A 13,423-nucleotide genomic window follows, 5' to 3' on the forward strand; every position below is an offset into this window, starting at 1 on the left:
ACCCAGATATTTACAACGTTAACTGTGTTATTTTTTAACGTGTTCAATGATTGAAATGAAAGGCCCAAAGAAACGCATTCAAGTCGACAACAATACTGAAAACACAAAGTCTCAGAAGTGAAAAAAAACACTGCAAAGACCAAAGAGAGGCAGAATCATTACAACGACAACAACAACAACCAAATGTTGTGCGTTTGCAGCTTTAAAATGCATGAAAGTAAAAACAGATATTTTGAGCTAAATCACTGGTTTGAATTTCATGTGAAGAGAAAATGAGAGTTTCCACCTCCCAGGATTGACTTCCTGGTCTGAAAGGTGTAACTGTGTGACTGTGTGACTGCAGGAATGTGTGGAGCTGCGTCACGGGAGCCGCTCCAGTCTTTATGGCACGGCTCATGAAGTCTGCGGCATGTGTGCCAGACTCAGGCCGGCGCGGGACAAACCTCCAAAACAAAGACGGCCACTGAGCTGCAGAGCACCAATGAAAAACAGGCCTGGTCAACGCGCGTGACGCTGCCGCACACATGTGGACGGCCAACAACCATACATGGTGACAGGGGAGAGGAGGGAGGTGCAAGAGGAGGAGAGAGGCGAGTCAGCGTGGAGCTGGAAAATGTAAAAATACTCAGATGACGACACAAGCTGCTGAATGAACTGCTATTTATGACAGTTCATAGAAGAAGGGCGCGACAGGAACGCCTCCTGTTCCAACACCGTTAAAAAGCTGCTATTCTCAGAGAGCTTTAACAACAACACCGTAACCTCTGCATTCTCTCTGTGTCACAAAGACACCACGTATAAAAGTAACGCTGACCTTCCCAGCGTAATGGTGGATGATGAATCCCTGGTTCCAGCTGTTGAAGTGCTCGTGCGTGTTGATCTGGACCCGGAGCTTCTGTAACATGGTCTGATCGGCTCCTTCTCCCACCGCGTGCATGGTGGCGCACACGTCGTCCAGGACGCACATGACGCCCGGAGGATTCTGCAAAAACACCAGGGAAACAACAGGGAGCATCAGCAGCTGATTGACAGGCAAAATAAATACAGTATCAATCAATCAATCAATCAAGTATGAAATCAGTAGAAATAATTCACCAGAGTAAACAACACACACATCTGTCTCAGTGTCAGAGGACACACACACACATCTGTCTCAGTGTCAGAGGACACACACACACATCTGTCTCAGTGTCAGAGGACACACACACACACATCTGTCCAGTGTCAGAGACACACACATCTGTCTCAGTGTCACAGGACACACACATCTGTCTCAGTGTCACATAGGACACACATCTGTCCCAGTGTCAGAGGACACACATCTGTCTCAGTGTCAGGAGGACACACACATCTGTCCTGAAAGTGTCAGAGGACACACACACATCTGTTCCTGAAAGTGTCAGAGGACACACACATCTGTCTCAGTGTCAGAGGACACACACACATCTGTCTCAGTGTCAGAGAGACACACACATCTGTCTCCACATCTGTCTCCAGTGTCAGAGGACACACACACACATCTGTCTCAGTGTCAGAGGACACACACACACATCTGTCTCAGTGTCAGAGGACACACACACACATCTCTGTCTCAGTGTCAGAGGACACACACACACATCTGTCTCAGTGTCAGAGGACACACACATCTGTCTCCTGCTGCTCCTCTGAGACACACACTTGTGTTAAAGCTCTTGTCGTGGATTTTCATGGGAAACTTAACTGCTCATATCTCGTCTCTTATTTTAATTGATAAATGCAGAGAGTGATGATAACTTTAAAAACTGTAAAACTTATAGAACTTTTATAAATCAAGAGTTTCCAAACAACAATGTGTTGAGAATATCTTTTCAACTTAATATTCATTTTCATGTAAACAGTAAATGTGAAGCTGACATGAGAGAATGTCTCTGAATGCTTCTCTTCTGTCTCATGCAGCTTTAGTTTATTTTAACTTTCTCTTGAGTTCTTTTGTATTGTATTATCTTTCTTATAAACCTGCTCCTGGTTTGTCCATGACGTGTTCTGATGAACAGCCACAGCTGTGTTTGTGTTTGTCATGAATTTTACACTGTTATTGGTGAATAGTTTATTTACTTTGCTCTCGATGAGATCGCAGACGATCTTGTTATTGAAGTACTCGATGGGACTCCACTTGATGCCCTCCTGCACGTACTCCTCCTGTAACGACAGGGTCCACGATCATGGCATTAAAACATCTGAGGAAGCTTGACATGATATTATATTAACAATGATAATAATAATGATAATAACAATGATAATAATGATGATAATAACAATGATAATAATTATGATGATAATAATAATGATAATAATGATGATAATAACAATGATAATAATGATAATAATAATGATAATAATTATGATGATAATAATAATGATAATAATGATAATAATGATGATAATAACAATGATAATAATGATAATAATAATGATAATAATTATGATAATAACATTGATAATAATAATAATGATAACAATGATAATAATAATGATAATAACAATGATAATAATGATGATAATAATGGTAATAACAATGATAATAATGATAACAATGATAATAATAATGATAATAATGATAATAACAATGATAATAATAATGATAACAATGATAATAATAATGATAATAACAATGATAATAATGATGATAATAATGGTAATAACAATGATACTAATGATAACAATGATGATAATATGATCATTATGATAATAACAATGATAATAACAATGATAATAACAATGATAATAATAATGATAATGATACAATGATAATAATGATAATAACAATGATAATAATGATGATAATATTATGATAATAACAATGATAATAACAATGATAATAACAATGATAATAATAATGATAATAACAATGATAATAATGATGATAATAATGGTAATAACAATGATACTAATGATAACAATGATGATAATAACAATGATAATAACAATGATAATAATAATGATAAGAATGGTAATAATAATGATAATAATGATACTAATGATGATAACAATGATAAAAATAATGATAATAGTAATAATAATGATAATAGTAATGATAATAATTATAACAATGATAATAATAATGATAATAAAGAGAATGTCACCTGCTCTGCCTTCAGCGTCAGCTCGATGAAAATCTGCTGCAGCTTCTCATTCACAAAGTTGATGCAGAACTGTTCGAATCCATTTTTCTAAAGAACACAGAACACAGATCCACTGAATTTACTTTACCCTCAGCACAGACAGACAGACAGACAGGCAGACAGACAGACAGCTGGTGTGTCATAGGAAAGCTCAGTCTGTGAACCTCGCAGCACAAACCATGAACACAACCTTTTCTTACATTGTGTAAACATGGACGTGACCCTGGAGCAGACGTGCTGACACAACAAGAACCACATTCATCATGAGACTGAACGCTCTTTGAAAACCAGAACGAGACAAAGTTCTGAAGGAGCTGAAACACATTCTGAATGTGCTCCTGTATTCAAAGCACCACAGAGGACATTCAGCTTCTTCTTCCTCTGGACTTTAAACGTTTTCAGCCTCTAAACTAATGTTTGTTTTCAGTGTGAACGCAGCGAGCGGCTCAAAGTCTGGTTAGTGAACCACAAACACTATCAGTGAATATCAGGTTCTTTCAGCTGTAGAATCAAGTTAATGAAATGATTCTTTTTAATGAAATAAAAATAATCATAATAACAATAGCAATAATAATAATCATAATCATAGTAATAATAGTAATAATAATAATAACAATGATAATGAAAGAAAAGCACAAGCATTTGGTTTCCACCACTTCTTACTTGGATCTAATGAGCTTAGAAGAGCTTGTTGACGTCTGCCGTCTCGATCAGGAGATGGAACTTAATCCACATACTTTATTAATTAGTCTTATCCTGTTCCTTCAGTCTGTTTAATAGCTGTTCATCTGACTGAACAGCTGCCATGACTCACACTGACCTGGAAAATCTCAAATCCATAAATGTCCAACACGCCGATATTTAACTCCTGATGATCTTTCACCACGGCTTTGTTGATGGACTGAAATCAAAGGAACAGGTTTATTTGACGCTGCTGCGACGACATTTAATGACATTTGATTATTGATGAAATGTAGTGGAGTTATACCTCGACCAGGAAGTCAAACACACGTGAATGCAGGGCTTTGGAGAGAGCGTCACGCGTGTAACACGCCTGCTCCACGTTCAGAGTCACGTCGATGGACTCCAGCGCGTTTCCCCACTTGCTGTCCATCTTCCTGCTCGTCAGCTTCTCCTTCAGACGGTTCTGGTCGATTCCGAGCAGAAACGCAGGGAAGGCGAGGACTGTGGACGAGAGGACGGACGGAAATAAAGACGCTCTCTTTAAAAACTCTTCTCATAATTAAACTGACAAAGAAATCATTCAAACTGAAAACACTTGAGAACATCATTATTTAAACATTAACATTTTCTATGAACCAAACAAATAGAAAATAAAGAGCTCTACAATGCAACTTTATACACGTTTACTGTCCTCACTGAATCAGAATCACTCCCACGGATTCAAGTCAAAGTAGAATGAAAAAACTCTTCTTTTAGTTACAATTCTTTTTGTTTGCTGCAGATGAAGTTATTCGTTGCACATGTTTGGTGACATCAGCTGTGACAGAAGGACGTCACATTTAATTATTGAGTTATTGTGAGAAACATGTTTGAAATAAAGCGTTCTAAGTATGTAAATGAATATTCAAATCCTCGCTGACCTTATTTCACCTTTAAAATAGAGAACTAGTGCAAATACAATACTGAACTAAAGTGTCGTGTGATAACGTTCCACTCACAGTGCAACCAAACCTCCTTTAAAGATGAGCTCAGATTACAGCTGAGTGCAAAATGGAAGAAAAGTATAATTGGCTCCAAGTCTCGAAATAAAAAGAAGTGTTGAGCACAAACCACAGATCATTTGCCCCAACCTGGCGTTGATATTGTCCCTGGAGAGTCCCTCCCTGCCTTATTACACTGACTCACTTCCCCTAAGAGGAAATAGCTCTGAGGCCTGCAGACTCACTGTGTCTGGGAATGCATCACCGCCACTGCAGCAGCAGCAGTAACAGCAGCAGCAGCAGCAGCAGCAGCAGCAGCAGCAGCAGCAGCAGCAGCAGCAGCAGCAGTAACAGCAGCAGCAGCTGGTTTGTTAGTCAAAGCTGCAGAAGTTTGTTTAACGACACTTCAGAGAGTTTTCCTGACCATGCAGACACACTTCTATTTTATTTTATGTCACAAATGCAGTGACATAAACTTTTGTGTGGATTGTTGTGTTTGTTTGTGTGTCGTTTAAAAGCAGAAATAATGAGGTGACGTTTCTTTGTGTCTTTACTCTCATAATAACAGTGTATAATATTCTCATTATACCATATTATTTTCTGCTAATGCACAAGAAAAGTGTCTGGAGAGAAGAAGTGGTGAAGAGAGAAGCTGAGGACACTGGAAACACACAAGGACACACAAGGTCTCAATGGACACATCATAGATATCTGTGTGTGTGTGTGTGTGTGTGTGTGTGTGTGTGTGTTTGTCTGACTTTGGGACATTTGATTAAGGGACGAGCTTGTTTGCCTGTATTTAAAATAGATTTGTATAAATACAGAGCATGAATCATACACTGATCTGACTTTTCTTAATCATCAGATCATAGATACAACAACACAATAAGCTGCTGAATCACAGGAAGTTACTACAGGAGCAGTAAAGAAGAATGAATGAAACGTTCTCTGAATAAATCAGCAGCAGGAGAGTGTTTCACTGCATGAGATGGATGACGGATGACGGATGACGGATACTTTACTGTTATTGTACAACACCAGACATAATCAAAGAGGCAAAAACACAAAAACGAGCCCAAAGAGGAGAAAGAAACATAAATAAGAGAGAGCCTTTTTTTAGACTTCTATTAAAGAAGTGTAATAAATGCATGATCAGTCGTGACTGCAGACACGTATTTAAACGCTTTATTTTACGTGGACGTCCCAGCAGCAAAGTAAAAATAACCGCGCTCGGTTTCCCTGTGAGTTTTAGTTGCTGTTTGTCATTATGGCTCAAACCACATGAAGCAGAAAACAAGGCCGTAGTGTTGTGAGTAAGTCATGAACGATGTCACTCACACTCTTCACTCTCCACTGCAGCGTAGTTGCCCGATTCCCTGAAAGTGATATTCCCCAGGTGCAGGACTCCGGCGACGATCTGCAGAACCATGGCCCGGTCCTCGGCCGAGATGCCAATCACACCCATGGCATGCTGGGAAAGTGAAGGCAGGCACGTTTAAACAAGGGCCACAGTGTTGCTCTACACGCACTGATTTCCATGGTTTGACCCATGTGAACGTACCACTGTCTCCTGGAAGTCACTCTTATCGTTGATGTCGTCCACTTTGTAAGAGCCAGACTGATTGAGGTAAGTGTAATAATCCAGGCTTGTGATTCCAAGAGTGTTCTTCTGTTCAGCACTGGCTCCTTCTATCAGCTGCACAGCACAAAGCACAGTTATCACACACAAGGAAAAGAGAACATTTCTGTTTGATAATGACGTCAAATATCATCTGTTTCGCTCTTCACTTTGACAAAAGTCACCTGATAAAAAATATGGAAACTCCTCTCCCCAGGATTCCTCATGACGACGCGGGACTTCTCCAGCAGGAAGTTGGAGATCTTCCCTCCGTCTGGTTCACCACCGGAGCTGAACTGGATCTCAAAGTATTTCCCCTGACGGATCAAAGCACGGTTCTTTCACTACTGGAGTTTAAAGTCAGAGCTGTGAGAGCTGGAACACTCGCACCTGGTTGTTCTACAGGTCGCCACTGATGTGTGTGTGTGTGTGTGTGTGTGTGTGTGTGTGTGTGTGTGTGTGTGTGTGTATAGAAAAACTTTATCCTGTAAAGTAAAATCTGCTCCAGATCTGAAGAGATCTTGTGTTGTTTGAACATTTTTTAAAACACATCCTTGGTTCATATGCTTGGATTTGACTTTTTTCTTTTTCTGATATCCAGTCGAGTGATTTTGGATCGATTCTGATTCTGAGTATTTTTCTAAGTCGTCTTTAGTGACACACACACATGGGAGAAATCACTGACATATTTACTCTGCGTCAGGACAAAGTCATTCACAAAAACACAGAAAGTAAAGTCTTACAAATCTGCTGGAGTTGTTGTTCCTCACAGTCTTAGCGTTGCCAAAGGCCTCGAGCAGAGGGTTGGACTGAAGGATGATGTCTTTGACGTGCTGCGAGGAGACAGAGGGACATGGTGAGACAGAGGGACGGACACGGTGGGACAGACAGAGGGCCTGGTCTCTGGAACTTTCCACATGTGTGAGCCCGTGTGTGTGTGTGTGGGTGTGTGTGTGTGTTATCTGTGAACCATGTGCATGTCAGAAACACATGATCCAAATCCAGACAAAACTCCCACTTCCATATTTTTGTACAGAAGTAAATGGAAATCATTACTCTGGAGGTTTTTTTTTTTTTCTTGGAAAAACTTTGTCTTGTAAAATAAATAAACGCTTCTCTTCACATGTGAGATATTTTTACATATATTTACAGTGAGTTAATGTTTTAGAATGTTCATTCATCTAATAATCACAGCACCCTGTAACATGTGTGTGTGAATATGTATTTATTCATATTTATTCTAAGTGGCGTTTCTCTCCGCTCTGAAGCTCAGAGACGATCTGTGATGTGGATTAAATCTCAAATCCACACAGTCGTCATGGTCGAGGCATTTCCTCATCAAACTTAGATCTTTATCGAGCTTAGGAAGTGGACATCTGCTGGTGTGGGGGGGTCAGATGCTGGGGGGGGGGGATGCTTCACATCACACTCATCCCTCAGATTAAAGTGAAAAACTGTGATTCTGTCACTGATCTTCATACGTTACAATATGAAGAAAGTATTCAAGTTAAAATAACGGTGATTATTCTCCCAGTAAATGCATTTCACCACTTCTTTTTTAACATGTTGAATCTCAGTTTTTGTCAAATCCACGTGAAACAGAAATACAATAATAATATTAATAATAATATTCACTCATCTTTTTCAGGTTCACTCAGCATTCACAGTCTGTTTGTATAATACATGAAAGGCAAAACTCAAGAACATCTGTCTTTGTTGTGATTGTTGGTCTTTATTATCTTTGTGTGAGCTGGCAAAATGATACACATCCGTTTCCTGCACATTTGTATTCATCTTTTATCCTTTAAGTAGATTTCATTAAACATTAAATCTGTGCCACAAAAACATGGTTGTTGTTGTTTGTCAGAGAAGAAGAAGAAGAAGAAGAAGAAGCAGCAGCAGCCAGTCTCACCTGAACTCTGGCTCCACCCCCCGACACTCTGGAGATGTAGCCCATAATATATTTGGCCGCCACCGTCTTCCCTGCTCCGCTCTCGCCACTGAAACACACAGACAAACATTGAAGTAAACACGTTCATCTGATCTGAGGTCAGCGTCTAACGACTGGAAACACATGACAATCTGCTCAGACAAGTCAAGTTCAGTCACGTCGTCACGAGGGATTGAACCTCACATCATAACCTGTGAATAACCAAGTTAATAACCTGTGAATAACCAAGTTAATAACCTGTGAATAAACAAGTTAATAACCAAGTTAATAACCTGTTAATTACCTGTGAATAACCAGTGAATAACCTGTGAATAACCTGTGAATAACCAAGTTAATAACCTGTGAATAACCAAGTTAATAATGTGAATAACCTGTGAATAACCTGTGAATAACCAAGTTAATAACCTTAATGAATAACCAAGTTAATAACCTGTGAATAAAGTTAATAACCGAATAACCAAGTTAATAACCTGTGAATAAAAGTTAATAACCTGTGAATAAACAAGTTAATACCTGTGAATAACCAAGTTAATAACCAGTGAATAACCAAGTTAATAACCTGTGAATAACCAAGGATTAATAACCTGTGAATAAACAAGTTAATAACCAAGTTAATAACCTGTGAATTACCTGTGAATAACCAGTGAATGACCAAGTTAATAACCAGTGAATAACCAGTGAGTTAATATGTGAACTGTATCATATTATACTGTTATCAGTCTGACACAAAAGTCTTTTTAACTCGCCATATAAGAGCAGAATGGTCCAAAGGTCACATGACTGTGGTGGCAGACATAGATAGATAGATAAATACTTTATTGACATTGTCCAGCAGCTCTAACACAGTATAAGTATAAGTATTAAAGGCAGAACTTGCTCTTTACAGTATGTTTTACAGTGTGTTTACACATTATTGACTTCAGGGTTTTTAACTGTCTCACCACTAACTCTGTGTTTATTTCACTTTATGAAGCAAAAATCAAACGTCATCTCAGATCAGAAACTCCAGCAGAAATAAGGACGTTAAATGCTTCAATTTTGCCTCTCACTTATTTGACACCTGTGGTTGGCAGCAGACAGGTTGGTAACACAGCTGCAGGCTGTTAGAGGAAGTCACAGAGGTCACTCCATTACCCTCTCTCCTCCCTCCCCTACATAACGCTGCATTACTTCCATGTATATATTCATATAAATGAGTTTTAATGTCCATCTCTGCACGTGAGACCATCGCTGTGATATTTTTAGAATCTCATCAGAAGCGTAAACATCATTGTGTCGTAAACTCCTGCAGATATTTATTAACCAAACAAGGAAGTGAGTTTAAAACACGGGTTTAAAGATGGACTTTTCTAAGTCATCCCAGACTCTGAAGTGTGTTTATACTCATGAATATAATCATGTGCACGGCATTTTCCCACAGAAGTTACACGAGGGCTTTTAACATCAACTGTTTTTATCTCCCAGTGATAAGTGTTTAAAGTTGTTGTTTCACTGTCAATGATGACTTTCAATTTCAAAACCTGAACTGCAAACTCCATGTGTTCATGTCATGAATGCACTTTTTTTATTACAGCAGATTTAATGAAAGACAAGAAGCAGGTTTGGTGAAGTCGTCTAAAAGAATGTGAAAGGAAACTAGTGACGGTAACACGACGACTGGATTCTGAAGACACTGGAAACTGACACAGACGTGACACAGTCAACCGTCCGCCTCGCGTCTTTGCAGCGACCTGAAACAGCTGTGGACAGAATCAACATCTGGGATGTCAAAGTCTTCAGTTAGAGAAGAATCCAAAGACTATTGTGTCCAATGATAGTCAGGGAGGATCCTCCTGTCCTCCTGTGTGACTGCTGTACGTTATCTGTTATAAAAACTTTAAATGATTCTGGAAAGTTAAGGAGGTGATAAGAGAGAGACAGAGCTGTCCACTGTCCTTTTGTCCTTTATCTCTTTGCCTTTTGCACTTTTGACAATAAAGTTATTATCTCTCCATCTTCTTCATTGTGGAAGTTTTCCAAATTCAAACCAAGACGCCATCATCAGCATCTATAAATGCAACATACACGTTCATGAACGTATTACCCCGAGTCTAAATCTACTCTACTTTTTTTACATGAAAAGAATCCTGGCATATCGTCCTATTACAAGCAAGTCGAATTTTAACAACAGCCAGATTCTTTGGCTCCTATGAACGAGAAAAGCACAGAAATGTGTGGAAATGACACCAGGAAGGATCATTCAAAGAAACTAAGAGAAACCAAGAGTCCTGGTATTAGTCCAGCCTAAACTGAATAAACCTGCCTTATTTAATACGTATATATACATACATATATATATATATATATATACATATAATAACAACTGGACTTTTATTTGTGAAGAGACAGTTTTCTAAAGTCAAAAGTTTAGATTTAATCTTTGAAAGACGTTTAGATCTCACCATTAACAGACTGACTGAACAGACTGAAACCAACGACGTACGTACAATGTGACGGATGTTTTCTCAGGAAATGAGTCACATGCTGTGTAAAGCACGACGGCAAAGACGTTTATTTCAGGGATTTTGTCAAAAGTGCTAAACCTCCTTCCTCTGGCCTGAATTCCCCCCCCACATTTTCTCAGTAAATATGAGAAAGGCTGATGCTGACCACACGGCCTGACCTGCAGCCTTTGTTTGATGAGACCTGCTTCATCATGAAACCACTTCCACGCTTTTGTTTGCTCATTTTGGTCGGTTTGGTCTGTGCCTGCTCTGTGCTGGCTGTTTAAACAACGGGTCAAAGTGCTGAAGCAGGGGCTCGTTTGTCATGAGGTCAGCGCGATGGGAACCAGGTGACGGCAGCACACCAACAACACCACACTCACACAGGCTGTGGAAGCTTGTACCAGGATGTTCTTCATGAGAACATCAGAACACTTTTTCATGCAGTGATGGAAAAACACCAAACAAACATGTCATTGTCACTCAGTCATCTGCAGCAAACCATGCAGTAGAACCTGTTCTGTGGGATCTGCTGTTCCCTCCCAACCATCATCACACTCAGCTTCATTAGAACATCTCGCAGATCACAATCTCCTGACTCTGACCTTCTGAAGTCAGTCTGACAGCGATCACATTAAACACACACACACACACGCGTCACGTGACTCACCTGATGATGACGCACTGGTTCTCGCGGTCGATCATCATGTTTCTGTACATGTTGTCAGCCAGAGCGTAGATGTGAGGAGGGTTCTCATACTGAGCCTGAGATGTGACAGGAAATCAAATCAGTGGGCAACAATCATCTCCATGATTTTATGACATCACAAAGTGGAACTTCCTGTTATGTGAAAGCTGGAAAACTGGGCTTGTAACTGGGGAGTTGCTGGTTCAAATCCTGGGACAGGTCAAAGGCTGGTGTGCCCTTGAGCAGGGGTAAGTGCTGCAAGATGCTACTGCACACAGTGTGTGTGTGTGTGTTCATGAGAATTATGTGTATTTGTTAATTATCATCACAAACTAATGAGCGAGCAAATACAAGCACTTCTAATTCAGACGTTATTGTTCAGAGATTCTGTGTTTTTGAAATAATGATTTGAATCCAAACATTTACTGATGAAGGTCATGGGATAGGATTTCAAAAAGGTTCATTCCAGTGTAAAGGATGTTAAAGCATCCCATAATGATCGAGATGAACTGTTTACAACTGTCTGGAAGTGAGTGAAATCCTCAGTAACGTCAGGAGCTTCACGAGTGTTTCACGTTATTCTGAACAGATTTGCCTTCAACGATTATCTGACAAACTTTTTTTCACAGTCACTCAGGATTTCAAAGTCTTCAAGTGAAGGCTTAAGCTTAAGCCAGAAGACAAACCCACTGTGAGCTGACACAGACTCGGCTCAGTGAGAGCAGCATCTGCGTCAGCCTGATGGAAAACCCTCCGTCCTTCAGACTGTTCACATGTTATTCCATTTCAATAACTCATCAAAAACTGCCCGCAATGTGACAACATGTATGTGCAACCATCGACCACTTTATTAGGTACAGCCGTTAAACAGTGCATCACACGGCAGCAGGTCAGTGCAGAGAGAAGAGATGAGCTACTGAAGTTTAAAGTCATTTAAGTGACTCTGAACATGACGGGGTTGTTGACAGTGAGCGTTTGTTGTCTGGGTGAAAATAACCAGACTGATTCTACATGATTGAAAGGCAACAATGAAGTGTCCTGTGTACCTAATAAAGTGGCTGTTGAGGGTAATGCATGTGATGAAAGTCTACTTACAGCTCCTTGATACATCTCGATTTCTTTTTCTCCAAAATACGGCATCTGCTTGAAGGGATTGACAGAGATGAGCACGGGACCGATGTACGTCTGACCACTCAGATTAAGGATCATAAAAACAGGACCAGGGAGATTTGAATTACAGATTTAAACTGAAAACATCTGTTACATTTTCACATATGAAACTGTGGTGGAAACAAGTGACTTAATCTCACAGTGTTTGGGGATTAAGCCTGAGCCTAAAACACTAACAGAGAATACACCAAAGGTTTATGGCCTCAAGCAACATGACGCTCAAGGCAAATAAAGATGCTATTGTAGGTGACCGACAGTGACCTACAGAGGCCTACAGAGATCCCCAGAGACCTACAGTGACCTACAGAGGCCTACAGTGAACCTACACAGACCTACATTGATCCTACAGAGACCTACAGAGGCCTACAGAGATCCCCAGAGACCTGCAGTGACCTAGGGGGCCTGCAGAGATTTCACAGTGATCTACAGGAGGGCCTGCAGAGACCCAGTGACCTGCAAGTGACCTACAGAGATCCTACAGAGACCTACTGGGGCTACCAAGAGATCACAGTGATCTACAGAGGCCTACCAGAGATCTGATGATGATCTGCAGAGGCCTGCAAGAGACCCACAGTGACCTGCACAGTAACCTACAGAGATCCCCAGAGACCTACAGTGATCTACAGAGGCCTACAGAGACCCACGGTGACCTACAGTGATCCTACAGAGACCTACAGAGACCTACAGC

At 40.2% G+C, this 13,423-nt stretch overlaps 1 protein-coding gene across 2 annotated transcripts in view; it reads right to left on the reverse strand.

Annotated features, from left to right (window-relative positions):
• The window catches only part of myo1ea (myosin IEa), a 26,465-nt gene extending 13,676 nt beyond the window's left edge, over positions 1–12,789 (reverse strand). For both annotated transcript variants that reach the window (XM_044017572.1, XM_044017570.1), the window contains exons 1-12: positions 12,661–12,789; positions 11,548–11,642; positions 8,356–8,443; positions 7,187–7,276; positions 6,629–6,760; positions 6,387–6,521; positions 6,164–6,296; positions 4,150–4,346; positions 3,982–4,062; positions 3,123–3,209; positions 2,095–2,178; positions 815–982 (exon numbers count right to left, since the gene is read on the reverse strand). In XM_044017572.1, coding sequence (XP_043873507.1) covers positions 815–982; positions 2,095–2,178; positions 3,123–3,209; positions 3,982–4,062; positions 4,150–4,346; positions 6,164–6,296; positions 6,387–6,521; positions 6,629–6,760; positions 7,187–7,276; positions 8,356–8,443; positions 11,548–11,642; positions 12,661–12,774 — 1,404 coding nt within the window. In that variant the 5' untranslated portion in view covers positions 12,775–12,789. The remainder of the gene's footprint in view (positions 1–814; positions 983–2,094; positions 2,179–3,122; positions 3,210–3,981; positions 4,063–4,149; positions 4,347–6,163; positions 6,297–6,386; positions 6,522–6,628; positions 6,761–7,186; positions 7,277–8,355; positions 8,444–11,547; positions 11,643–12,660) is intronic.
• Between the last annotated feature and the right edge of the window lie 634 nt (positions 12,790–13,423).

This window comes from Solea senegalensis, unplaced genomic scaffold (assembly GCF_019176455.1).
Source record: "Solea senegalensis isolate Sse05_10M unplaced genomic scaffold, IFAPA_SoseM_1 scf7180000015604, whole genome shotgun sequence".
In the NCBI taxonomy this organism is placed as follows: domain Eukaryota; kingdom Metazoa; phylum Chordata; class Actinopteri; order Pleuronectiformes; family Soleidae; genus Solea; species Solea senegalensis.